Source organism: Musca domestica, unplaced genomic scaffold (genome assembly GCF_030504385.1).
Source record: "Musca domestica strain aabys unplaced genomic scaffold, Musca_domestica.polishedcontigs.V.1.1 32, whole genome shotgun sequence".
Taxonomy (NCBI): domain Eukaryota; kingdom Metazoa; phylum Arthropoda; class Insecta; order Diptera; family Muscidae; genus Musca; species Musca domestica.
This window is the reverse complement of record NW_026712311.1, coordinates 5,782,296-5,810,126: the sequence shown is the minus strand read 5'-3', so window position 1 is coordinate 5,810,126 and position 27,831 is coordinate 5,782,296. Positions and strand designations below refer to the sequence as shown.

General features: G+C 35.3%; 2 protein-coding genes across 2 annotated transcripts in view; both read right to left on the bottom strand.

The window, feature by feature from the left end:
- LOC101891483 (dual specificity tyrosine-phosphorylation-regulated kinase 2) overlaps nt 1-27,831 on the bottom strand; it is a 172,527-nt gene that overhangs the window by 137,941 nt on the left and 6,755 nt on the right. The window lies entirely within an intron of this gene.
- The window catches only part of LOC131803665 (large ribosomal subunit protein P1-like), a 46,324-nt gene continuing 27,199 nt past the window's right edge, over nt 8,707-27,831 (bottom strand). Inside the window, exon 2 of the mRNA XM_059125107.1 lies at nt 8,707-8,894. Within this exon, the coding sequence (XP_058981090.1) occupies nt 8,707-8,894 (188 nt within the window). The remainder of the gene's footprint in view (nt 8,895-27,831) is intronic.

The window sequence follows — 27,831 nt, the reverse complement described above, 5'->3', positions numbered from 1 at the left end:
GCGGTCCTAATGGCGGGCCCATTGGCATTCTGTATGAAGGCCAATGATCTTCAACTATTTTTTATTATTATTAATTTTTTTTTTTTTTTTGATTCTCTTACGAAATTTTCTATGAGTTGTTGTTTTCCAATCATTGCATAGCTGGTGGGTTTTCCAACAATACAACATTAATTAAACAAAAGTGCAGTCTTATGCATTTGGCTGTTGAGTGGTGTGGCGTGGTGTTGTTCCAAACAATATCTTGTGCATAAAAATCGCTGATTATTGCCACACCCATATAAAGTAATCAAGCATTTAATGTTTGAAGTGTTGCTAATGCTGTTCACAATTCACTTCTTTAATGAAATAAAAACAAAACAAAAAAAAAATGAAGCCGGATTAGTGATTATTTTTTCTGGCTTGCGGCTCTTAAGCAACATGTCAAAAGAACGGGACGGATTTGGACAAAAAACTTAGATTTTCAATTATCGTTGCTTAAGATGTGATGACTATGTAGGTGATTTTTTGATATTTGGATTCAATTAAATTTACCACACAATTAAGTGATCATGCATACAAATTTCATGGGTCCTACAGGTCCTCTACCATAGAGTTTTCCTTAAATGAAAGTCTGACATAGGCGCCTTTATATTATATTTATCGGAGCTCAGGCGTTCTTGGATAAAGCTGATACACTCATGTTGATACACCAAAGGAAAAAAACACATGGCTTTTAAAAACTTCTTGTAATCCCGGATACCGAGGCCTCAGTTATATCCCGCAATTGGATTGGTACTCATTCTTTCTTGCTTTTATCGTATTTACCCAATATCCACTGTTATTTTATGCCCCTATTGCAACTGCCAAGGCTCATAGACTAGCTGCAGATTTGAAACAATAAAAAAACTCCAGAAAAAAATCTCCCATCTCTTGTGAGAGGTGGAAAAACACCACGTGCTGTTCAGTATTTTTTTCTTAGACATTTTTAAAGAAATCTGGTTTCATTTTTTTTTTTTTTTGATTTTTTCATTTTCATAAAGCTTAACATTTGCATTGCCTTGCCTAATCGCATGGAAAATATGGCAGTCATTTGCTTTGCTTTGTTTCGTTTGTCGTTTTCATTTTCATTTGAATTTATTGATGTCTAAAATTTGATAAAGTCGAGTTTTTTCCTGCCTTCGTTCGTTCGTTTAATAAGAAAAATTGCCTGGGTGTCTGAGCTTGTCGGAGCATAACACGAAGTGAACACCAAACGGAGCTTGTTTACCCAACCCCAAAAACTCAAAAAAAGCCAAGCGTATAAAATTGTTGTATTTCTTTTTTTTTGAAATAGAAACGAAAAGCGTTTTTTCGCTTTCATGAAAATGAAAACATTGGATGGATTTTTTTTTAAATTTTTTGATGAATTTATATTTTGTAACTTTTTTATGTTTGATAAAGCTAATTAATTAACAAAACCTTTTAGGAGTTCCTAGCTATGTATCGGACTAAAAATGACAAGAAAACAAAAGTGAAAGTTCATGGTGGGAGTTTACGAATGCATCTAAGGGCATGTAGATGTTCAAAATGATGTTGATGTCAAAATCATTTATAAAATTCTGATTAATGATTATTTTTGTAGAAAAAATCTCACTATCTCACCAATGAGTGACAAGGGTAGGCAGAGAAAAAAAAGACGGGATGAGGCATTTAAAAATAGAAATTGTGTGATACTTCTCTGCATATGTGATGCAGCTTGGAAGGGGTCTTATGTAACTAAATAGAAAACTCATCCAGAACCAAAAAAAAAAAAACGTTTTGAGGGGCATTCTCTATACAGAAGAATTTTCACGTCTTCTTCTATGAAAGAATATTGACTGGCCTTTATAAAAATACCTTCTTGGGTTCTATAGGAAGACAATCTTCTTCTGGTCTGCTATAATAAAATGTTCTGGTATTTTATGAGAAGACTTACTACGAGAGGTCCTCCTCCCTCCATTGAAATACCTTTCTCTGGTCTTCTATCTGATGCCTCTTTTTTGGCCTTTTATAAGAAGACCTAGTGGTCCCCTAGGGTCCTAGTGGTCTTCTTCTCATAGAAGGCCATAAGGTCTGCTTTTCATAGGGGACCACTAGTTCTTTTTTTATAAAGGACCAGGAGGTATTTTAACAGAAGACCAGAAGGTCATGTCTGGTCTTCTATGATACGCCTTTCTGGTCTTCTATGATAAGGCCTTCCAATTTTTTAGGTGAAGACTTCTGGGCTTCTACCAGAAAACCTTCTAGTCTTCTACCAGAAAACCTTCTGTTCTTCTAACAGAAAACCTTCTGGTCTTCTACCAGATACCATCTGGTCTTCTATACGAAAACCGTCTGGTCTTCTTCTATGAAGAGAAGACCTTCTGGTCTTCTTCTATGAAGAGAAGACCTTCTGGCCTTCTTCTATGAAAAGAAGACCTTCTGGCCTTCTTCTATGAAAAGAAGACCTTCTGGTCTTCTATGGGAAGAAGACCTTCTGGTCTTCTATGGGAAGAAGACCTTCTGGTCTTCTTCTATGAAAAGAAGACTTTTTTGTCTTCTATGAGAAAACTTTCTGGTCTTCTATAAGAAGACCTCCTGGTCTTCTTCCATGAAGAAAAGACCTTCTGGTCTTCCATGAGAAGTCCTTCTGGTCTTCTATGAGAAGAAGACCTTCGGGTCTTCTCTGAGAAGAAGACCTTCTGGCCTTCTCTGAGAAGAAGACCTTCTGGTCTTCTCTGAGAAGAAGACCTTCGGGTCTTCTCTGAGAAGAAGACCTTCGGGTCTTCTCTGAAAAGAAGACCTTTGGCTCTTCTCTGAGAGGAAGACCTTCGGATCTTCTCTGAGAAGAAGACCTTCGGGTCTTCTCTGAGAAGAAGACCTTCTGGTCTTATATGTGAAGACCTTGTCGTCTTCTATACGAAGACCTAACGGTCTTCTCTATCAAGACACTATGAACTTTCTGCGAAGACCTTTTGATCTCTCTACGAAGACGTTCTGGACTTCTATACGAAGACCTTCTGGTCTTCTCTGCGGTCTTCCCTAAAACGATGAGCTTCTGGTCTTTCCTGAGAAAAAGACCTTCTCGTCATTAGGAGAAACATTTTGGTCTCCTACCAGATGACTTTCAGGTCTTAAACTTGAAGACCTTCTGGTCTTAAAATAGAAGACCTTCTGGTCTTCTACCAGAAGACCTTCTGATCTTCTACCAGAAGACTTTTGGTCTTCTACTGCCAGGAGACCTTTTGGTCTATACCAGAAGACATTCTGGTCTTGTACCAGAAGAACTTCTGGTCCTCTACCAGAAGACCTTTTTTAAACTAGAAGACCTTCTGATCCTCTACCAGAAGACTATCTGGTGTTCTACCAGATGACATTTTGGGCTTCTACTAAAAGACCTTCTTGTCTTCTACCAGAAGACCTTCTGCAGTTTTATAATAAGACCTTTCCGTTTTTTAGGAGAAGACCTTGTGGTCTTCTACCAGAAGACTGGTCTCCTACCTGAAGACCTTCTTCTACCACAAAACTGGCCTTCTAACAGAAGACTTGTTTTCTACCAGAAGACCTCCTGGACTTCTATGACCTTCCGGGATTTTTAGGAGAAGACCTTCCGCTTTTCTCCCAGAAAGCCTTTTGGTCTTCTTACAGAAGTCCTTCTGGTCTTCTCCCTAAAGAACTTCTGGTCTCCCACCAGAAGACTTTCTGGTTTCCTACCAGAAGAACTTCTGGTTTCCTACCAGAAGAACTTCTGGTATTGTACCAGAAGACGAAGACTTTATGGTCTTCTATACGAAGACCTTCTTGGCGTCTATACCAAGACCTTCTGGTCTTCAATGAGAATGGGAGACGGTAATGAAACGGTTTAAAAAGACTTCTGTTTTAATTTTTATGAAGCAAAGAATATCGTTTTGAAGTCTTGCAGAGAAGAGAAAAGTTTGATCATAACTGGATTACATTCTCCAGAAATCATCAGCTGAAAAAATTGTTCCCATTCTGTCACCATTCCATTTTCGTTGGTTTTTAAATCTTGTTCTCATCCCAAAACCGGACAACATCCACAAATCAAAATCATTTATATGTCGTTGATGCTTGAATTATGTTTGGTTTCATTTGTGAAATACAATTCGTTGGGGTATTTCATTGTGTGTTTCATTGCCACTCTTTTTTTAATGAAACATAAAAAAAGGAAAACAAAAACAAGCGGCGACATGTTTATTTGCTCTGGCTGTGTGAATATCGCCGAATGAATTTTGTAAAATGCTGCTGCTGCTGCCGCTGTTGTTGTTTTGTATTCAAAATTGGTTTTTGAACCGTCCATAATGAATTATAAAGGCCGGAGAAATGGAGAGACATTGTGGATGATGGTTGGACAATACGAAATAAAATGTGAAAAAATATAGCTCAGCTGGTTTGTTTTATTTTTTCTCTTTAATTTATTTTTTTTTCGTAATTTTTATTTTTTTATTTTCATTTTCTGCTTTATTTCGTACAGCGAACATTCGGAGATATTTGAACGCTTTCACCGCTAGCTACCAGTGCTGTGCGCTGTCTCGCATGCACATATGAGTGTGAGCATGCGCGTGGATGAAAAGTGGTCGCTTGGGTAGGGAACTAGTTAGGATTTAGTCATATAAAATTAAGAATTGGATGAAGATTATTCAAATAATTATTTTTTATTAGAATTTTTTCCTTTGAATAATATTTTTCATCAAATCGAAATTTAGTACCTTATTTAGTAACATAGCACCTGCGACCACTTTCTTTGGATTTTTGTTTTCATTTTTGGTTTGTTTTCATTGTTAAATTAGTTTTTTTTTCTTTTTATTTGGCTACTTTGTGCTTGGATTTTGTTTTGAGGCGTTTAATGGGGCTAATATTGATTATCGTTTGTTGTTTAATTAAAGAAAACAGCTTTCTTACAACTTCGAATAGCGAATGGAGAAAAATGTGTAAATAATTAAACATGCTATAGGCCATACATGGAATCTAAAAACGATTAGCGAAAAAGGAACGCGATAGTGGGGCCAAGATATTCCGCAAAAAAATCACAGTTAGACTTTAATTTGATATGAATCATAAATTGTATTACCTTCATTCGTATGGAATTTGTGTGTGTTTCAACTAACCTGCAAAGAAATAGAAGAAGAAAAAAATTAATTAAATAATTATTTTTAAAATAATTTAAAAATAACAAAAAACAAGCACCTCAACTTATTTGGGAAACTTATTTCCTCAATATTTAGATTTAAAGGTCAAATTCTCATGCACATATATGCCATGCAATATCAGCAGCTCACATAATTATCCCACATCAATAAATGTTTTCATAAAAAAATCAAAATAAAAAAACAACAACACAAATACCCTACTTCACACGCACTTCTGCGCTCTGTGGGTTGTAAGACGTCTCTATAATGATTTAGTCATTATAATTATGTTTGAAATCGATTGGGAGGGGGGAAATGTTTTTTTGTTTTCATTTGGCATTAATTTTAATAATTGATATCGAATTATGATCATGGGGAGCGGGAGTGGCCCAACCACATAAAAGTTTCCAGCAAGAGCCCAAATAAATCAGTGAAACAAGAGTAATTAACCGATATTGTGTAGGGATTTTAATGAGCATTACAAAACAATAATAAATTAAATTAATTAGTTTTGTACCCCTAAATAAAAAAAGTGAGGTGTGGAATACTTCGAGAGGGTATGTATTTTGAGAAAATAATTTCTAAGGGTTCTTCCGAAGATAGACGATTTTTGAGATCTTTGTAATAATTAAAATAACATTCGAAAGGGTTTCCATTTAAAATAGATGATCGTTCCTAGATGGAATAGAAATTTGAAAAGAATTTTTTGAACAGAAGACCTCAGAGAGCTCTCAAAAATCCATATGTATAACAATTTTTAAAAGCTTTTTCATAAAGGCTTTCTTTAGGCCAGTCCTCCGAATCTTAGTCCTCAGTAAATCTTACTTGTATCCTATAGGAAGAGGTCCTGGCAAGGAGAAACAAATTTCGAACAAACTGAATTTTTCGATGTCGCTCAAATAGGAGTGAGCATATTTTCCTCGTTATAGATTGGTAGAAAAATTTGTTCAAAAGCGAGCAGATTCGCTTCTTGTTGCTCTAAAAATCAATGTGTTTAACTATTTTTAAATTCTTTATTAAAAAGCCTATCTTTCAGTCAGACCTCCGAAAAACTCGCTCGAATTTATGCATAGATTGAAACTCACTCAAATTCGAGCGGAAGCGCTCCTAGGAGCATACAAATCGAGCGAAGTTAATACGATGTCGCTCGAATAGGAGTGAGCATATTTCCCTCGTTTTTGATTGGGAGCAAAATTTGTTCAAAAGCGAGTAGATTCTACGCTTGCCGCTCTTAAAATCAATGCGCTTAACTATTTTTAAATTCTTTTTTAAAAAGCCTTTTTTTAGGTTAGACCTCGGAAAAATTCGCTCTAATTTATACAAAGACTAAAACTTACTCGAATTCGAACGGAAACGCTCCTAGGAACATAAAAATCGAGAAAACTTAATACGATGTCGCTCGAATAGGAGTGAGTTTTCTCGTTTTTGATTGAGAGCAATACTCGGTCAAAATCGAGCAGATTATGCTCTTTTCGCTCTCAAAATCAATGTGTTTAACTATTTTTGCTTTTTCAAAAGCCTATCTTTAAGTCAGGCCTCCGAAAAACTCGCTCGAATTTATACAAAGTTTGAAACTCACTCAAATTCGAGCGGAAGCGCTCCTAGGAGCATACAAATCGAGCGAAGTTAATACGATGTCGCTCGAATAGGACTTTCCTCGTTATAGATTGGTAGCAAAATTCGATCAAAATCGAGCAGATTATACTATTTCGTCTCTCAAAATCAATGTGTTTAACTATTTTTAAATTCTTTTTTAAAAAGCCTATCTTTAAGTCAGACTCCCGAAAAAATCGCACGAATTTATACAAAGAGTAAAACTTACTCGAATTAGAGCGGAAGCGCTCCTAGGAGCATAAAAATCGAGCAAACTTAATTCGATGACGCTCGAATAGAAGTGAGCATATTTTCCTCGCTTTTGAGTGGGAGCAAAATTCATTTAAAATCGAGCTGGTAATACTCTTGCTGAGCACACTTTTACTTTTTTTTATACCGTTGTTGTATTTCTATGTGTATTTTTTGTAGAAAAGCAGAACCCTCTCTTCCCCCTCTTCCCTTTTACAATACACAGCGACATGAAAACCCGCAGACTCAAATCTGAACACAAATATCCATTTCCACCTTTGGAGCAAACTCTTGCTCTATCTTCAGCGGTTCTTCTTCCACTCTAATTTTTCCCACAGTAGAGGGTCGGCGTGCTCACACACAAAACAAAAGAGTAGAGTATTTAAAATACTACCACAGTTCGAGCAATCCTGCTCGCCAGTAAGTTTTGTTCCCGATAGAAAATGAGCAAAGCTCTGCTCTGCTTCTCAAAACTGATTTATTCGAGCAGTCTCGTACGAAAAAGTATCAACAAAGCACACTTATGCTTTCTCGATTTTTATGTGCATTAATTTGGCTGGTCGGGAGAGGCTCTTACAACTACTAATGCATATATTATGAGCAAGGCTGTTTTATACAGAGCTTAGCTTTCCTCTTGTTTACATGCGAGCGGGAGTATTCGAAGAGTGTGGGTTTTTACCACTTTTCTCTCCACACTTTTGTTTTATGAGAGAGTTATGGTGAAGTACTCCTGTTTGAAAAATAAGAGTGGGGGCAAAAATATTGGAAGTAGAGTAAAAGTTTACGCTAATAGTCAAATCTAGCTGAAAAAATGCTCAGATTTGATCATGTTTATCTGCCAGTAAAACTCAAAAAATAAAGAAATGTCTATTTTCTTAGGTCTTCCGTAAAAGGTTTATTTAAAAGAAAATAGGTCTCATTAAAGATTAAGCTTAAAACTGAGATATGGTTTTTTATTACCCTCATGAGTATGTACTCGAAGAGTGTGAATTTTATACGAAGTTTTCTCTCCACTCTTTTTTTGTTATACGAGAGTGAACGAGAGTTACTCATGTTTAAAAAATTAGTATTGGAGTCAAAATACTCGAAATAGATTAAAAGTTTACTCTCAGACTGAAAACGAGTGGAAAAATCAGAGGTAAGAATTCCTCATTTTAATCTGTTAGTAAATCATAAAGAATGAAATGTCTACACCCTTAGGTTTGGCTTTTACAAACGGAGCTCAGATTTGCTCTTTTGTCTCGTGAACTTGAGTGCTCGAAGAATGCGAATCTTATACGAAGTTTTGTCTCCAAACTTCATTTGAAAGTGTTCTTTGAAGAATTAACATGGAAGACGAAATGCTTGAAATCGAGTAAGAGCTTAATTTAAAAGTGAAATCGATTGAAAAAAATCAGAGCTCAGACTTCCTTATTTTTATCTGCTAGTGAAACATACTACATACATACAACAATGCTTCTCAACGTGTTGGTTTTTTTCGTTTGCAGCTGTGGGGTGAAAAAAAACAGATACTAAAAAAGAGATGACCAAAACTAAGAGAAACTGGCTCGAAATCGAGCAGATTTTACTCTCACTCAAAAACGAGCAACGCCCATTCGCTCTTGTTCGAGGGATACAGACAATTTAAGTACACTCGATTTCTTTTTTTTTCACAGAAGTACTCCTGCTCGAGCTTTTCCATAGATCCTCTCATTAAGTGCTTTTTAGTTTCAGAATTTTGTTGGTAGAGAAAAAGAAACATTTATTCGAAGACAGTAAAGCCCGAATTGCCATCGGACTCTTTGGGTTCTTCTTCCTTCTTGTCTTCTTTTTTCTTGGCCTCAGCAGCTGGGGAAGCAGCAGCAGCCGGGGCAACACCAGCACCGGATCCGATTGCGGGAATCAAGACTTTAACATTGATACCTTTCAAAGCCTTGGTGAAAAACTCGACTAGTAAGGTTCAACTTTGACATTAGCAACCTTCAATTATGTCCAGATTTTCTCAACAGTGATGCTGCATCATCATCGATTAAGCGTTGACCCTAGCTAACTCAGCTTTGGTTGACATATTTCTACATGACATGTTAATATGAAACACTGATCTGCCCAATGGTAATTGGAACTAAATCCATCCGCTGTTTTGCTTTCTTGCAAATTGAATCTGGGCTGTTTGTTTATTTTCTGATCGGACCATCATCATCACACATTGTCTTATCACTGACAATTTTATACTGCCAATAACCTCTTGCTGAATGTGTACACACACTTATATTCTAATTATCTGCACACGTTTCCCCTCTATTGGTTCCCATCACAGCCATTCGTTAGATAATGATCAGGGTGGCTGGTGGCTATTAATTGGCCATAAATCTTGAAACTTGAGGAATAAATTAATTAACATATTTCGAATAAAAAAATAAAAACACCGGCGCCGTCGTCGTCGAATTATTTAATTCAGGTTTCTTCAGTGGTGGGTGTTGACATTGTCATTTGGGAATGTAAACAGAGATTATGTGAGAAAATCATTTGAAGCGAAATAGAGAGCAGGTATTTTGAGGTCGAGATTTGAATATGCAGATACAGTCTAACGAAAATAAATTGTGACACCGAAGTGGGGTTTGAGTTAAGTTGAAAGATTTCTTCGAAGCGATTATCAGGATTCAAGAAGAGGATATTGCTTAACAGATTCCTGCTTTAAAAGGCGTATTTATTCCCAAAATACAGGGTGAGATGAATAAACTGCAACCAACTTCAGACTGCTGTCATTTCTAAACCACTTGTACGACAGCTGTTAAAGTTATTCCAGTGACAGCTCATTATATTTTTTACAAGCGTTCAAAAGCATTTTGGTGAGAATTTTCCAGAAAAAAAGTTATTCGAGATGGAATTCAAGGGTGATAGTGTGTGATTTCTTTATATTTGGCTGGAAAACCACAAGTGACTATCGTTAGAGCACTCCAGCATTTAAATGTGAATAAATATTTTGTGTCTCGTACCATCGCTCGTTACCGAGATACTGATAGCGTAGCACGACATCAAGAAAGTGAACGGAAGAAAACAGCAACATCAGCAGAAATGGTTCGAAAAGTAAAGAAGCGACTTGATCGAAACCTGCGTCACAGTAGCCGAAAGATGACTCGTGAGCTTAACATATCGCAATATTCCATTCGGAAAATATTGAAAATTGAGCTCGGGTCTAAAGCCATTGAAATTGCAAAATGTGCAAGAACTTACACCGCAGCGGCAAGAAAATAGACTCAAAGGAGCTAAAGGGTTGCTTCGCTTGGACAAAAGTGGTGAACTGCCGAATTTGGTTTTCTCCTTTTCCGATGAGAAAACATTCGTTGTCCAGCAGTTTGTTAACAAAGAAAATGATCGACCGTCGATTAATACGTGTGGAGAGCAACCATCGGCTGTTATGGCGGCCCACACCATCAACATGGCCGGCGCTTGATCTCTGGTGGCCAACTGAAGGTGCACATTTTCAGCTGACCTCTTTGGGAAATAAACACGATAATTTTGTTTGTTTACAAACTGCTGGACAACGAATGTTTTCTCATCGGAGAAAACCAAATTCGTCAGTTCACCACTAAGAATAAATGCCGAATATTATCGCGAAAATATTCTGGAGGGTGTATTAAAGCCCGAAGAGGCATGCAAACAGTTTGGCCGCAGACCTTGGACATTCTAACAGGTCTCAGCACCATCGCACTCAGCACGCACACCCAAGAATGGTTACATATCCAGCGCACAATAGCCACCAAAATCTCCGAATACCAATCTATTGGACTATTGTGTCTGGAGTATTTTTTGAAAGCAAGGCTCAAGCAAGCACTTCGCCTGATATGGGCCAAAGACCGCAGAGCAACATTCGGGCAGCCTGTGACGGTTTCATTGGCCGTTTGAAGGCAATAATTCGTGTCAAAGTTGACCAATTCGAACAAATCTAAACTTATTCTATAATTAGATGCTATTTCCGAAATTTCTTGCCTTTCATTGAATAACATTTTTAAAAAATGTAAAAATTATGGCGTTTGACTTTGTTGCAGTTTTTTTATCTCACCCTGTATATGTCAATATATGCGAAAATTATTTGTGACGCAGAAGTAGGGTTTGAGTTGAAAGTTTTCATCGAAGAGATTATGAGGATTCAATCACCTAGCAAATTCCTGCTATCAAAGGCGTATTTGATCCCAAAATATAGTGCAATAGCCCTTTGGATGTCTTTACTCAAATTTTTTTTTTTGCAACAATCCTCTCTTTTTGGATTCATTGAAAATTATGTTTTTTTTATTTATATTTTTTATTTATTTATTTATTTTTTTTTTTTTTTTTGAAACCCAGAAATAATATACCTTTCATTATTATTTTTCAAAGCTCTAATATCCTTTCCCAATAAAATACTGACACAAAATATTTCTCCTTCATATTTTTTTCTTTTCTGAAGTCAATGAGAATTAAAGCTCTCAGATTCACAGACAATAGAAATTGGTGTTAAAATGGTGTGAAATATCCATGAAATTTGTGGTTAACAATGAATAACCCATAAAATCATTTAAAGCTTATCAAAAACTACAATTTATTTCAACAAATATTTTTCCCTTTCATTAAATCTATAGAAAAAAAGTTTGAACAGATTTGCATCACAATTTATGATTTTATCCAAACATCAATCATGTTTCGTTTTCTTTGGAGTGATGCAACCGTTTAGTTGTCGTCACAACCAACCAAATACCCTAAAACTGGTGGGATTTTCTTGTTGGTTCGTTTTTATTTTACGAGTATTTCATAATTTCAAAATTCGATTTTTGAAGATCTTATCAACTAGACTGTGTCATGATGGGATTTTGATTTTCCAAAAAAAAAAAAAATGCATTGGCCAAGTTATCAATTGCAGCAATATATTTTAGTGGAGCATAAAATTGAGGTAAAACTAAAAAAACCAAGATTAAAAATATGTGTTCATTTTCCATTGGAATTTTTGTGATAAGACCCACCACAATATGGGAGGTCTTGCCAAGAATCAATTTATTACAACATAACGTGGAATTACTTCAATATTAGGCAATCCTAAAAACAAATTAAGCCCATAACTAGGGCTATCAATCATGTGTACTTAACAGGTCTCCCTGTTAAAAAAATAAAACTTCATACGAGGTCGGCAAGCCACAGCAACGATGGGTAACAGGCAGTGAGTGAGTAATTCCTCCCATATGTAGAAGCTATGTACCTACATTGCCATATTATGAAATGGCTTATTTTACCAAATGAGAAATTAGTTTGTGGCCGACTGTTTACAACATCAGCCGTTAGTTATGACCATAAATTTATTGTTGTAATTGTTGTTAGACTTGGCTGTCTGTCTGTCTCTGGTCTCATTTTTCCAACTTTTTTTCTATTTCTTTAAACTGTAATTAATTATTATTTAACCAACTAATGTAGTTGTAAGATTGCGTTTTATTACAATTGGAAAAAAACGACAAACACCTGCCATGTAACGGATTTGTATTGGCAAACTATTTCAGTGGAGGCGTGAAAAAATTATGGTGCTAATAATTTTACAAGATAAATTATTAGAAAAAAAAATGAAATAGAAACATGTGGCGCCCAAAAAAGGGTCAGAAAATAATTGCATGCAAACAGGGGTTTTTAAGAGATAAGAGTGTGACACGACATAGCCAGAAATACCTTTTCAGAAGGGGGTCCAACCAACAAAAAAAGAGATTTGCAAAAAATTTGCCTAAATGAAAAACAAGTGGCGCCCAAGCCGGGAATAGAATAGATTTGGATTAACAGCTGGGTATTTCGCCATTTCTCTAGGAGAGCTCAACCAACAAATAATGAGATTTAAAAAAAATGCCTAAATGAAAAAAAAGTGGCGCCCAAGCAGGGGTCAGAATAGATTTGGATTAACAGCTGGATATTTCGCCATTTCTCAAGGAATGCTCGTTCAACCAACAAAAAAATATAGAGATTTTCTGAGTATGAAAGAATCGAGGTGCTTATGAAATAAATCGGGTGCTTATTCTGCATTTTATGAGCTTCATGTTTATTCAAAATTTGACCTGTTGTGCGGGAGGTACCAAAAGTAGTGGTCCATTCTATCCATTCTTCAAACCATGTCTTGCGTAGATATATTGACATTCGAACTCTTATTATATAAAAATTATTTATAAAAGTTATAATTATTCAAAATTTTGACTATTTGTGGGGGAGGTACTTGATGTAGTCGGCTGATAGTGGCCATTTTCACACCTGACATAGCTGATAAAAATATTAGGTTTTGCAAAGTTTTCTTTCTTGTTCCAGAAGCAAATTATTTTCTGATAAAATGTTGACCTTTTTAGGGTAGGTAACAGAAGGAGTGGTCCGATATTGCCCATTTTCAAAGTTGATTTAAGCTTGACAATAATGTTACGATGTACAAAGTTTGGACTAAATCGAATACTTTCTTCGAGAGTTGTACACTAGTCAGACAGAGATATACAGAGAAGGACACCCTAGATCCACTCCAAATTTCTGAAGTTTTTTTTTTTCGATGAGGCACGTTTTGGCCGTATATATATACCCTCAGTAGCCATATGGCTAAGGGTATAAAAATAAGAATGGTATTTAATGAAGATTAATAATTGAAAAAGCTGTAAGTTCGGCCAGGCGGAACTTTGAATACCCTCCAGCATTTGGAACGAAAAATTCTTTTAAAATCGTAAAAATACCAAATGTCTAAACGACGACGTGGACCTATAAAGGCAACTTTTGTCATAAGCCATTATAATATTCAAATTCAAAACTTGAAACAATTCGGTGAATAATGTAGCTAACACCATCTAAATATTGAATATCGGGAGGTACCGTTATAAGGTGGCTATACGAAGACGTGGACCTGCACAAGCAATTTTCTGTCTTAGACTGTAGTGTCGACTTCGAACTTCAAATGCCAAATTTGAAACAAATAATATAGTTAAAATCATCAACCGAATATCGGGAGGTACCATTATATGGCGGCTATGCAAAAACGTGGATCTGCACAGACTATTTTCTGTCATATGCTGTAGTATCCATTACGAACTTCAAATACCAAATTTGAAAAAATGCCGGTGAATAATGTCGCTAAAATCATCAAAATACCAAATATCGGAGATTCCTTTATATGGGGGCTATATGAAGACGTGGACCTGCACAGACAATTATTTGTCATAGGCTGTAGTATATATTACGAACTACAAATGCCAAATTTGAAACAATTTCGGTGAATAATGTCGCTAAAATCATCAAAATACCCAATATCCTGAGGTATCGTTATAAGCCCCCTTATACAAAGACGTGGACCTGCGCAGACAATTTTCGTTCATAGGCTGTAGTATCCATTACGAACTTCAAATACCAAATTTGAAACAATTCTGCTAAATAATGTCGCTAAAATCATCAAAATACCAAATATCGGGAGGTACCGTTATATGGGGGCTATACGAAGACGTGGACCTGTACAGACAATTATTTGTCATAGGCTGTAATATATATTACGAACTTCAAATGCCAAATTTGAAAGAACTCCGGTGAATAATGCCGCCAATATCAACAAAATACCGAATACCGGGAGGTACCGTAATATGGGGGCTATACGAAGACGTGGACCTGCACAATTTTCTGACTTAGGCTGTAGTGTGCAGTTTGAACTTCAAATACCAAATTTGAAACAAATCCGATCAATATTGTCGCTAAAATTATCAAAATACCGAATATCGTGAGGTACCGTTATATGGGGGCTATATCAAAACGTAGACCCGCATGGCTCATTTTCAGTGCCAAAAGTCCTGCAGACATGATATACCTTTGAGTAAAATTTCATCAATCTACTTCATTTCGTTCGGAAGCTAGAGTGATTTCCACGGACGGGCAGATGAACGAACATCGCTAAATCGACATAGAATTTTATGCTGATCAAGAATATATATATACTTTGTGGGATCTAAAATGTATATTTCGAGGTGTTACAAACGGAATGACAAACTTAATATACCCTCCATACTGTGGTGGAGGTTATACTAATCCCTTTGGACCCTGAAAAACATTCATTCAATCAAATAACATGTTTTGCTCATTAAACAATTACATTGAAAACAATTAAAATTTATTATTATATTTCTAATAATGCAATTTCAGGTTTCCTCTATAAAACCAACAATTTCCGTTACCCATAACGTAGTAGAAAAAAAGTAAGAAAAGGTTTCCCCTTCGGGTTAATTGATAACTCATTTATAATACTTTTTAATAACTTAACACTTTCTGGTGTTTTTTTTTCCTTCTTGATTACCAACAAAGAAATGCATTTCCGATGAAGCGGTAGCAGAATGACTCACTAACTCGTAAGCAAATGAGACAATTTAGAAAAAGTTAAATAATAATAGAAACAATTTTGTAATTGGATGCCTTAGATTTGAATGAGTACTCATTGTTGAGTTACAAAGTGGAGGGCCCCCCCTGATGATTAATAGAATTGTGGGTGTCTGTACTTTAAGTTGACCACAATTATGCCTACCAACAACAACAAAAACAACAGCAACAAAAAGTATAACCTAGACCCAGTTATTCATTTTTCATTCACACAGAATTATACAAAACGCTGTTTTTGTTGCTAATCTCTCTCTGAAAATAGTTTTGGTTTTTTTCCGAGTGTGTGTGCGTTTTTTGTTTCTTGGAACATATTTTTAATTATTGTGTGAACTTGAAAACTGCAAAACAAAAGCAAAACAACACTTTGGTCTATGACGTCCATCAAATGTGACAGCACTTGTATGGATTTTGACATTTTGCACAAATTCAATTCAAAAAAAAAAAAAAAAAAAAAAAAATTAAAAACACCCTCACCCATATTTTCGTTGGCAAGCAAGAATGTCTGGGTCTTTAAGAACACGTGCATATCTGACTTGTTAGCACCCCCAGGGACATTAAGCCAGCCAAAATATGTTTTCTGATACTTTTTTTTTTGCATCCAACCCACCATCCTTCGACCACCCCACACTCATTGGCTCTTGGCTTTAACCTTAACTCTTTATCAATTCCCCCCACATTTCTTAAGAAGCCAAAAACAGTCAGTCAGCCAGCCAACCATGGCCTTATCTTTAAGCTTGAGTTCAACAAAATATTTCTTGGCCAAAAAAAGCAACAACTTTTGGTATTCACATGCCTTGTTGTCGTTGTTGTTGGTTTCTTTATTGTGGGGGTTGGTTGGTTGCCATGGTTTAATGTTTTTGAGATAATTACAGCATTTCAAATATCATGTTCATGTCTTGGGCATGCCAAGCCAACCAACCAACCCATGTATCTTTGCTGTATCTCAGAGAGCTGTACCACCCACTTAGAAAACGAAATTGGTCACAAAAGAAGTTGTCTCTTTTTTGTGTTTCCATTATTTTTTTGGAAGTATTATTTAGTGTTTTTTTATCTTGGTTTTTTTGTTTAAACGAAATTGAAGGTTGTTATTGAAGCCGAACAATAATTAAATTTTTGAAGAATTTCACTTTTTCTATTATAATTTGATGTTTTGAATTATATATATTTAATGAAAACAAAGACAATGAAAACAAAATTTGGAAATAGGTCATAGCAAAATTTTAATAAGAGGTTCTGTGTAGATTCCCAGGCTTAAGACATGGTTTTTGGTTTGATGACTAATGTTTTGATATGTGTCAGAAAGATATTCAAATAAGTATTCATAACAGAAATACTTTATTTGTTTTTGAGCATCTTAGTCATACAATATTCCTTGGTCATAGACGACCTTTTAAAGATGTTCCATATTCCACAATGAGCCTTTTGAGGAAAAACGTATTTCTAATGTAGGAAGAATATATGTATTCCTCACCATCGATTTTCAGGTCTGGTAGTTCCTTTTATAAAATCATATTTAAGGGCTAAGTTAAAATCAAAATATTTAAAATATAGTTATACTCTTCACCACAAAGTGGTAAGGGTATTACGTCTTTGTGCATTTGTTTGTAACATGGGTAAGGAAGCGGGATAGAGCCATGTTTACTTTAGAAGATTTTCATAGAATCACTTTCTGAGTCGATTTATGCATGTCACTCAGTCTGTCCATGAATTTTTGAGAATAAAACGATTAAGATGAATTTTTCCAAAAAATATTTGTTTGGTCCAAGGACGAACCCTATTGAAATTGGTGAGAATCGGCTCAAATTTAGATATAGCTCCCACATATATGTTTAACCGATTTCGGGTTAATTGTGCGCCAAATGGCCAATATCAGTCCAAATTACTGGAATTGTGACACATCCGACCGAATTCAGCCCAGAAACAAGTACTTTAAATTTTGGTGAAAATCGGTGCAGATATAGCCTTAGCTCTAATCTATATGTTTCATCAGATTTAGTGTTAATGTCCCTCTCATGCGTAATATGCACACCACAACAATGATTTTGGTACCAGATATCAGATATAACTCAGAAATATGTGCCTAAAATTGTGTCAAGATCGATTCAGGTTTGGGTATAGCTCCCATATATATCCTTTTCCGATTTATGGTTTATTATGCACCAAATGGCTAATATCAGTCCAAATGGGCTGATTTTTGTCACTTCCAGTGGAATTCAGCCCAGAAGCAAGTACTTCAAATTTTGGTGAAAATCGGTACAGATATAGCCATAGCTCTCATATATATTTTTCCGATTTGGTGTTTAAGACCCTCACATTCGTAACATGCTCTCAACAAGAATGATATTTGATACCAGATATCAAATATAGCTCAGAAATAAGAGCCTAAAATTTTATCAAGATCGATTCAGATTTAGGTATAGCTCCCATATATATATTTATCCGATTTCTGGCTTACTTCGGCCCAGAAGTAAGTACTTCAAATTTTGGTGATATAGCTATAGCTACCTAACTTATACCTTAAAATGACTATGTACATGTTTCATTCGATTTGGGATTTTAAGTCCCTCACATACGTAACATGCACTCTGCAATAGTTATATTTTTACCAGGCATCGGATATCGCTCAAAAATACCTCTGCCAAATTTTATCGAGATTGGTTCAGATTTTTATATAGCTTCGCTATACATCTTCATGTGATTTTACGGTCATTGTCCACCACATATTCTGATATTAGCGTAAACTTCATATTTAACCGAATTTTTCCATTTGGTAAAACTTGGTCCGGTTGGTCATCCAATTTTATGCAAACTTTGAAAATCCTTATTTTTTTTTTTTATTTTTATGGGAAGGTACTCCATCAAGTACTCCTATAAAATGTGAAGTAAGTGTTCGATTATCTTCAATTTTCGCACATTTCAATATTTCCGCCAACACAAAACCTTGTATAAAGAACGGATAGAACGGACCACTTCGTCTGGTACGTTTCCCACAACGTGTCACAATTTTCAATAACCAAGAGGCATATGAAATGCGAAATAGGTATCCGATTCATTTCAAACTCTGCACGTCTCAATAATTCTATCAACACAAGATCTGGTGTAAAGCCCAAACATATCCGCCCACCCTTTTTGTGGTACCTCCCCCACAAAGTGTCACAATTTTTGTACTTATATCTCCCATAATTTGTGAAACTTGGTGTATCTTAATATTTCTCACAATTAGAGATCTGATGTGAATATGGAATTTATCAGCCTAATTGTTATGGTACCTTCTCCACAAAAGGTTAAGTTTTTTTTAACACTTATTTGCATAACTTTCGATTGGCTAAGGATGTACATCTGCCGGAAAAATCGGCTGATGCTTTTTAATAGACCTCCTTAAATGCACAACTCGTTCACAAGTAAAGTGGTTTGTTGCCTCCCAGATTTTGACCCAGATTTTATTACACCAACCCATATTTTATTATCTCCAATAACGGATTGATAAGAAACGGTTTGTTGTGAGAGAGGGTCGGCCCCCTCCCCCTTTTCGGACCTGTTCTATGGTTTGATCTACAGTAACCCAGTATCATTTTTTATCAATACGCACAATTTTCTCTATCACTAAAGTGTGGCATATGGGGTGCCATGTGCTGATAAGAAATCATAAGCCCCACGGAAAGTACCTGATATGTTAAAGAAAATCATAAAAATAATAAAACAGCTGTTTCATATTTAAAAAAATAGGTTTGGAAAAAATAAAAGATGATAAAGCACCTGACATTAAATAAAATATGAAAAACATGAAAATAAAATAAAAATTAAAAATATTTTAAAGGATCACAGAATTGAGAATATTTTTCAAACTAAAATGGAATTGAATACAATATATTAATGGTAGATTAATGAATGCATTTTTTAATAAAATCTCCACTCGATACTGCAAGTGGAGATTTTCACCATCATTTTTCCCTTTCTTAACCCTAACCAAAATCCGAAATTTCTAACTCAAAATAAAATTCCAATATCAAATAAACCTGGCTCATTGTTTGCTATGTTAGATGTAAATCTCAAAGAATAGTTGTTGTTGTTGTTTTTGGTTGTTAAATGCAATTCATGGTTGAATTAATTTTTTTATAGAAACTTTAGGATTTGTTTGTTTAGTTTTTTTTTCGATTCGTTCCCCCTTCGTGTCACAGTGTCATTGTTGTGACACAGAGAGGCCTCCCTTTAGTACCCAGCAACAACTATAAAAAAATAGTCGCATACTTGACTCTTGATTTTTTTTTTATTTTAAGAAAATTAACTTGAAAACTTGGAACTGCTACTGCTGCCAGCCAGCCCAACTCTATTGTTGTCTTAAATGCTTGAAGGTTAACGCTGTTACTTTTGCTGAGCTGCTGCTGCTGCTGCCAGTCTGTAATTGAATGTTTAGCTTATAACCGAAATAATAGAATTGTTTAATGATAATAAATTGTTAATGATATTTGTGATTGTTTGTTGTTTGTGGCTGGGAGTTTTTTTTCGGTGTTATGGAACATTAAGCAAATACACGAATCTAATAAACAAGACTTTGAATTTTCAAAATGACAGTCTTAACAACATTTTGATGAAATGTCATTTTTTATATCGACAATAACAACAATAATTAAACGAAACAATTGTGGATTGTCAAGTGGACTATGGGAAAGGGTTTTGGTGGCCGAAGGGGGATGTAAATGATGTGAAACGAATTGAAAAATATCGTAAAAATTGAAGTTGTTGGGAAAATACTACCTTCCTCAATGTTAGCCGTTAACGAAGATATAACTTGTGCGGTCTCTTGTAAAAAAATTTAAAATAGTGATAATTTCCTGAGCAGAAATTAATAAAAAAAATACCAAGGATAGAAATTCCGTTCTCATTTTTGATGAAAATACAAAACTTTGATTTAAGAAAAAAAAAATGTAAGAAAAAAATTATATTCAATACCAAGGAATGAAATTTCGTCCTCATTTTTTGAAAAAAAAAAAATGATTTAAAAAAATTATATTGAATACCAAGGATAGAAATTTCGACCCCATTAAAAAAAATCGTCCTCATTTTTGAAGAAAATACAAATTTTGTTTTAAAACAATAAATGAAATTTCGTCCCCATTTATTAAGGAAATTCACAACCTTGATTTAAGAAAAAAATTACTGGAGGTCACCCCCCCCCCCCCTTTTTATTTATTACTGGATTGTTGAAGTTGTTGGATATAATTTCAGGATTCATGAAATGTATAATTTGTCCTTCTATACCTTAGAAATCAATTTCACAAGGTGCTAATATTTAAAAAATATATATTTTTTAGAACTTCCGGGAAAACAATATTAAATTCTTTCAAAGAAACCCTGGGCCTGGAAAAGAGGACTTTGTTAAAAATTAAAATTAAAAATTAAAAAAAAAATAGTTTTCAAAAACTTTCCGGCTATAAAAATTCCAAATTCTTTAAAGGACCTCGTGGCTGTACACAAGACATCGATTTTTATATCCTACCCCACATAGTGGTAAGGGTATTATGTCTTTGTGCATTTGTTTGTAACATGGAGAAGGAAACGATATGGACCCATAGTTACTTTTCAGGATCTTCATATAATCACTTTCTGAGTCGATTTATGGATATCAGTCTGTCCATGTATTCCTGTGATCAAAATGCAGGTCGCAATTATTATCCGATTTAGATATTTGTTTGGCCCAAGGACGAATGCTATTGAAATTGGTGAGAATCGGTTCAAATTATTTATAGCTCCTATAAATATATTCAAACGATTTCGGGTTAATTACGCACCAAATGGCCAAATTTTGACACATCCGACCGAATTCAGTATAGAAGCAAGTATATTAAATTTGGTGAAAATCGGTTCAGATATAGCGCTATGTCCCATATATATATTTTGGTACCAGATATCAGATATAGCTCAGAAATAAGTGCCTAAAATTTTGTCAAGATCAGTTCACATTTGGATTTAGCTCCCACATATATCTTTAACCGATGTCGGGTTACTTGTGCCCCAAATAGATAATATCAGCCCAGATGGACTGAATTTTGTCACATCCGACCGAATTTAGTCTAGAAGCAACTACATCAAATTTAGTGAAAATCGCTTCAGGTAGCTCCCCTATAAATGTTTCATTCGATTAAGGGGTTTAAGTCCGTTACATGCGTAATATGCACTCCACAAAAAGGATATTTGATACCAGACATCGGATACTGCTCAAAAATACCCCTATCAAATTTTATCGATCGATTCAGATTTTTCGATTTACATCTTCATCCGATTTTACGGTTATTGTCCGCCATATACATAATATCACCCCAAATTGGATATATTGTTTTCATATTCAACCAATTGATGAAACTCAGTCCGGTATGCCCATTGCTCCAATAAATATTTTTTAATATAATATATTTTTAATTTATAGCAATGTAATTTGGTACTAGAGGTATAAAAGCCTCCGTAAAACGTAGAGTTGGATATAGTAGCCAAATTTTTCTACGGGAGCTCTACTTAATACGCATAGTGGTGTAGGGTATCATATATTGAGCCCCGTCCGACTTTTGACCTTTCCTTACTGGTTAAATAAAAAATTCGCGGATTTTTTAAGAATATTTTCAGGAAAAAAAGATTAAAAGACCTGCAGATCAGATCAAAATCTTAGAATTTTTTAAATATTTCCGTTAATTCTTAATTTTTGTATTTTTTTTTTTTCAAAGACAAAGAAATCGTGGGGTTTTTTTCAAAAATTTCCTGTCCAGGAATTAATTTTTTAAATATTTTTTTTTCAGGATCTTACCGACATTAGGCAGGCATATCCATTATTCATCCATATCCTTAAACATATCCATTATTCAATCAAATTTTTTTCCTTCTAACCTTTTCGTTTCCTTTAAAAATATCCATTATAAAATAACAGTATTTAGAGAAAAGATCTAACTGACCCCCAAGATGTGAATATGACTCCCAGTCCATTAAAAATATCCATTATTGAATCACAATTTGTTCCTTCTAACCCTCTGACCCCTATGCCTTTAAAAATAAAATAGAAAATATTTTCATTCTCACCCGGCCCACTCGCCATTTCCGCCACTCAAAAAACTGTCTCTTATCAACATTAATTAAAAGTGAATAACTTAAATTCAATTGTTGAGAGCAAATTTCACCTTTAATCAAACCTAACGCCTTATCTGGGCCAAGATACCATTGGCCAACTCGTGGAAAGCCTTTGCGTCATTGTTTTCAAAGAAATGTGATTTGTTTTTTTTTTTTTTTGCAACAAAAAAATTCGCGTTTATCAAATTCCAAGTGGCCCAGACCTGCCTGCCTGCCTTATGCGATAAAGAATTTACAACAACAGCCACTACGAAAAACCGCAAAATAAACATCACTTCACCTGTTTCGACGTCATATTCACTTGGTTACCTCCACTCCTTTCCTCTCTCCTACCTTTTCACCTACTCTTTCTTCACCGCGTTTCAATTAACGCGTTAAATATTAATGACGCTAAGCGGGTTTTATAATTCGTGCGTTCGTTCGTTAGCTCGCCCGCTCGTTGCCATGTTATTGACTGGCGTGCTTTTTTTTATGACAAATCCATACTTCCATGGAACTGGAAGATGATTCGCCTTAATCAATGCGAAAGTTGTTTGATTTGGTACAACAAAAAAATAACAAACGACATTTCTTTGCGGATTCCCCAAGATTATGACGTTTAGGCAATGCTTATGATTTTCGGTATTTTGCAAGAAGATTAGCTCTGCTGCCGCTGCTCGGAAATGATGGCAATATTTTTTTTATCATTTCCAAGAGAAATGTTAATTTTTTGAAGATATGTTTTAAAACAAAAAGATATAAATGTAAATTAAATTATAAGAAGAAACGTATACTCGACCTTATTATCTTTTTTATAGAATAAAAAAATGTTGAAAAATGAGTCATACATTTGTTTAAAAAAATATTTTCGAAATTTTGAAGGCAAGAATTTGTTGTACCACCCAACACCTCAGAATGTTGGTCTGAAGCCACCAAAATATATTTATTCTTGAGGTGTATAAAATTTTATAAATGATCCAAATTTTTAGGATAATTTTTCAAGATTTGTATCTGTAAAAAAGCTGTAAGTTCGGCCGGGCCGGGTTCCCAAAAAAAAATCCTTAAAAAACTCTGTTAAAATCTTCAAATACCGAATCTAGCCGTTATATTAGGATCTATAGGATGACGCGGACCTGCATAGGCCACTTTTGTCCAAAGACATTACAATATTCAAATGCGAAACTTCTGCGAAAAGTCTGTTTTTAATGTCGCTAAAATTATCAAAATGCTGAATATCGGGAGCTGCCGTTATAAGGGGGCTGTACGAAGGCATGGACTTGCACGGACAATTTTTTGTCGTAGGCTGTAGTACCCATTACGAACTTCAAATACCAAATTTGAAACCAGTCCGGTGAATAATCTCATTAAAATCATCAAAGTACCGAATATCGGGATGTACCATTATATGGGGACTATATGAAGACGTGGACTTGCACAGACAATTTTCTCTCATAGGCTGTAGTATCCATTTCGAACATCAAATGCCAAATTTGAAATATGTCCGGGGAACAATGTCGCTTAAATCATCAAAATACCGAATATAGGGAAGTGCCGTTACATGGGGCTATACCAAAACAGGGACCGACATGGCCCGTTTTCAATAACAAAAGTCCTGCAGACATAATATACATTTGAGTAAAATTTTATCAACCTACTTTATTTCGTTCGGAAGCTAGAGTGATTTCCATTGACGGATAGACGGACGGACTTCGCTAAATCGACTTCGAATTTTATGCTGATCAAGAATATAAATACTTTGTGGACTCTAAAATGTATATTTCAAGGTGTTACAAACGGAATGACAAACTCAATATACCCTCCATACCATGGTGGAGGGTTTACTCCTAGGAGTATATAAGATTAGGATTTGGGATTCTAATCCAAAAGGACTATCCGGAGCACATATTTGCTACTTTTCACTCGGAAGCGTAACTTGCTCCCGTGCAGGATTGCTCGAAGAGTGAGAGTTTTCTGGATCTTACGAAATATACGCATACATAGAAATAAAACAATGTTATGACAGAAATTAAAAGAGCGCTCGGCAAGAGCATAATCTGCTCGACAATCTGCAAAACTTGCGCCCACTCAAAAACGAGGAAAATATGTTCGCTCATATTCGAGTGAAATCGAAAAACTGGGTTCGCTCGATTTTTTCCTGCTCCAAATCTCCCAAATTAGGGTGAGTATCACTATTCGATCAAATTCTAGCGAGGTTTTCGAATGTTTACCTTGAACACATTCTTATACCCTTCACAATGGAAAGGATGTCATCTCTAACTATTCGTCGTAGAGACCAAAAATTATATATATGTCAACATAAAATTCTGAGTCGAAGTCCGCCTGCCTAATCACGATACAGCCCACATTATTTGACGTAGAGTTTTGAAATTTCGGTACAATAGTTTGTATTGTAACTTGATGGCTTTCGAAACCCAGAAACATCTTCGACATGCCCAATTACTTTAAACGCAATATCTCTTTTTCTTCAAACTCCATAAATGGGGAAATTAAATAATTATTTACATAACTCTAAATACCATACCATACTCCCCCACATGTTTATTTTAATTTCATTATTTTAACTTTCTTTGTTTCACATTTTCAATTTCAAAAGAAAGCTGCGAGTGTGTTTTTTTTTTTTTTTTTTTTTTTTTTTTTCAAAACACACTTCAGCATAACTTCTCGTTTTCAGCAATTGTCTTGCCTTATTTTTTTTTCTTTCTTGCTTCAAGTGCCATGAATATCAATTCAATTACGAAATAAGTGAAACACACACACTCGCACGAAAATAAACTACTTTGAAATTGAAACTGAAATGGAAATCGCCACAACCCACTGTCATTGCAAAATTTTGGCGCTCTAACCTTTAACTTCACACCCAAAAATAAAAGAAAAAAATTAGAAACGAAAACGAGAAACAAAGCCATGGGGGTTAAACGCTTTGAAATCTGTGCTAATAAAATATGAAACCATAAGTGGTTTTCATGTACCCATTTTGAGTTGGGTTTTTTTTTTTCTTCTGTGAAAACTGCTGTTGAAAGTCATGATTAATCACATAGCATTGGGGGTAGTAAGATACTCTTCAAATATGGTTAATTGAAATAATGAAAGTTAGATTTGTTTTCTTAGCAAAAAAAAAGAAGAAGAAACAAGTAAAAAACATTAAGTTCGGCCGGGCCAAACTTTTAATACCCTCCACCTTAGGGTAAAAGAAACATTAGAAGAAATGTGTCAAAAACCATAAAAATGCCGAATATCGGGAAGTACCGTTATATGGGAGCTATATCAAATCATGGAGCCATACATGCAATGTTTCGCCACCGAAGCTGGAACCCATTATAACCAACAAATACCAATTTTCAGACAAATACGTGAAAAAATGTGGCAAAAATCATCAAATTAACGAATATCGCGAGATACCGTTATATGGGGGCTATACCAAAACGTGGACCTATAATTACAATGTTTCGCCACACGAACTAGGACCCATTATGACCCACAAATACCAATTTCCAGACAAATCTGTGAAAAAATGTGGCATAAATCATCAAAATACCGAATATCGGGAGGTACCTTTATATGGGGGCTATACCACAACGTGGACCTATACATGCAATGTTTTGCCACACGCTCAGGGACCCGTTATGACCTACAAATACCAATTTCCAGACAAATCCGTGAAAAAATGTGGCATAAATCATCAAAATACCGAATATCGGGAGGTACCGTTATATGGGGACTATACCAGAACGTGGACCGATATATCTCATTTTCAATACCAACCATCCTAGACACAATGCAAATAGCTCTGCTAAATTTTGGCGCTCTACTTCAAATAATGTGGGCTGTATAGTGATTTCAACAGACAGACGGACAGACAGACAGACAGACAGACGGACATCGTTAAATCGACTTAGAATTTTATGCTGATCATGAATATATATACTTTATGGGGTCAAAGACGAATATTTAAGGATGTTACAAACGGAATGACAAAGTTAATATACCCTCCTTTCCAAGGTGGAGGGTATAAAAATGGCAATTGAATTTCTTTCAACTAAAGATGAAATGATTTTTTGAGACAAAAAAATCTTTGAAAGGTCTTCTAGAGGCAGAATACTGGTGAAAAGGGCTTTAGAAGGGACCTCCCTACAGAGAAAACCTTTAAAAGGTCCCAAAAAGCACTTGTAGAGGCAGAATACTTTTGGATGAAGAGAACAGACCATAAGAAACGCTTCCATGGAGAGAATTTTTGTGGAGAGTTCTAATGTAAAGAGAAAACCATCAAAAAACTTTTACGAGAGACATTTAAAAAGACTTCCGAAAAAAGACGACCTTTTAAAGGTATCCTAGCACCTTAAACAGTTTCCCATTGAGAGAAGATCTCAAATACGTACTCCTTAGAGAGAACATCTTAAACAGGTATTTTATTCAAAGGACATCTATAGAAATAAGATGCCCAAAATGACCTTCCAAGTGCAAATCCTATCCAGACAGAAGATTAACTGTAGGTCTTCAATTGGTTAGAACTCTCCCGATCCTCTAGACAAAGGAGCCTTCTTGAGTATCTCAAAGTTCTTCTAAATCTGGTTTTCTAGAGACGGAAGATCTTTAACTGGTCTTTTATGGAAAGGGGTGCTATCAAAAGTCTTCTTAAAAAATCTGCCTAAATAACCTTCCAAGATGAGACGTTATCCAGACAGAACGTTTTCAGTATGTCTCAAATTGACAAAAACTACAAATTTTTTCCTCTCAACAGAGGAGACTTCATGTGTCTCTAAAAGATTTCCTAAATTTGATCTTCCAGAGGCAGATGATCTCTCCAGAGTTCAACGAACTGTGGTGCTGTCAAAAAGACCCTTTATATGACCTCCATTGACTGAGGTCCTCTCAAAAATATTCTACAGACGAAAGACTGCTAAGCTGACTTTTTTAGTCAGAAGACCTCTTACACTTTTATCAGTCCTCTCAAATGTCTTATATAAACATAAGCTATAGAGAGAAGATATCAAAACAGTATCCTTTAGAGAGAACATCTTTAATAGGTCTTTCATGTTCTCTATGCATATTTAAAAGGTCTTCTATAGAAAGAAGATGTCTGGAAAGCCTTACAGGAGGAGATTTTATCCAGACAAAAATTTTTCACCAGGTGTTCTATGGACAGAAACCCTATACATTTATCCTCTAAACAAATGAGCCTTCTTGAGTCTCTCTAATATCTTTTAAAGCAGGTCTTCTGAAGGCACAGAAGACCCTACAAATATCCTCAATTGGCTGTAGGCCTAAATCATTAAAATACCGAATATCGAGGGTACCGTTATATGGGGTCTATACGAAGACGTGGACCTGCACAGACAATTTTCTGTCATAGACTGTATCATCCGTTACAAACTTCAAATAC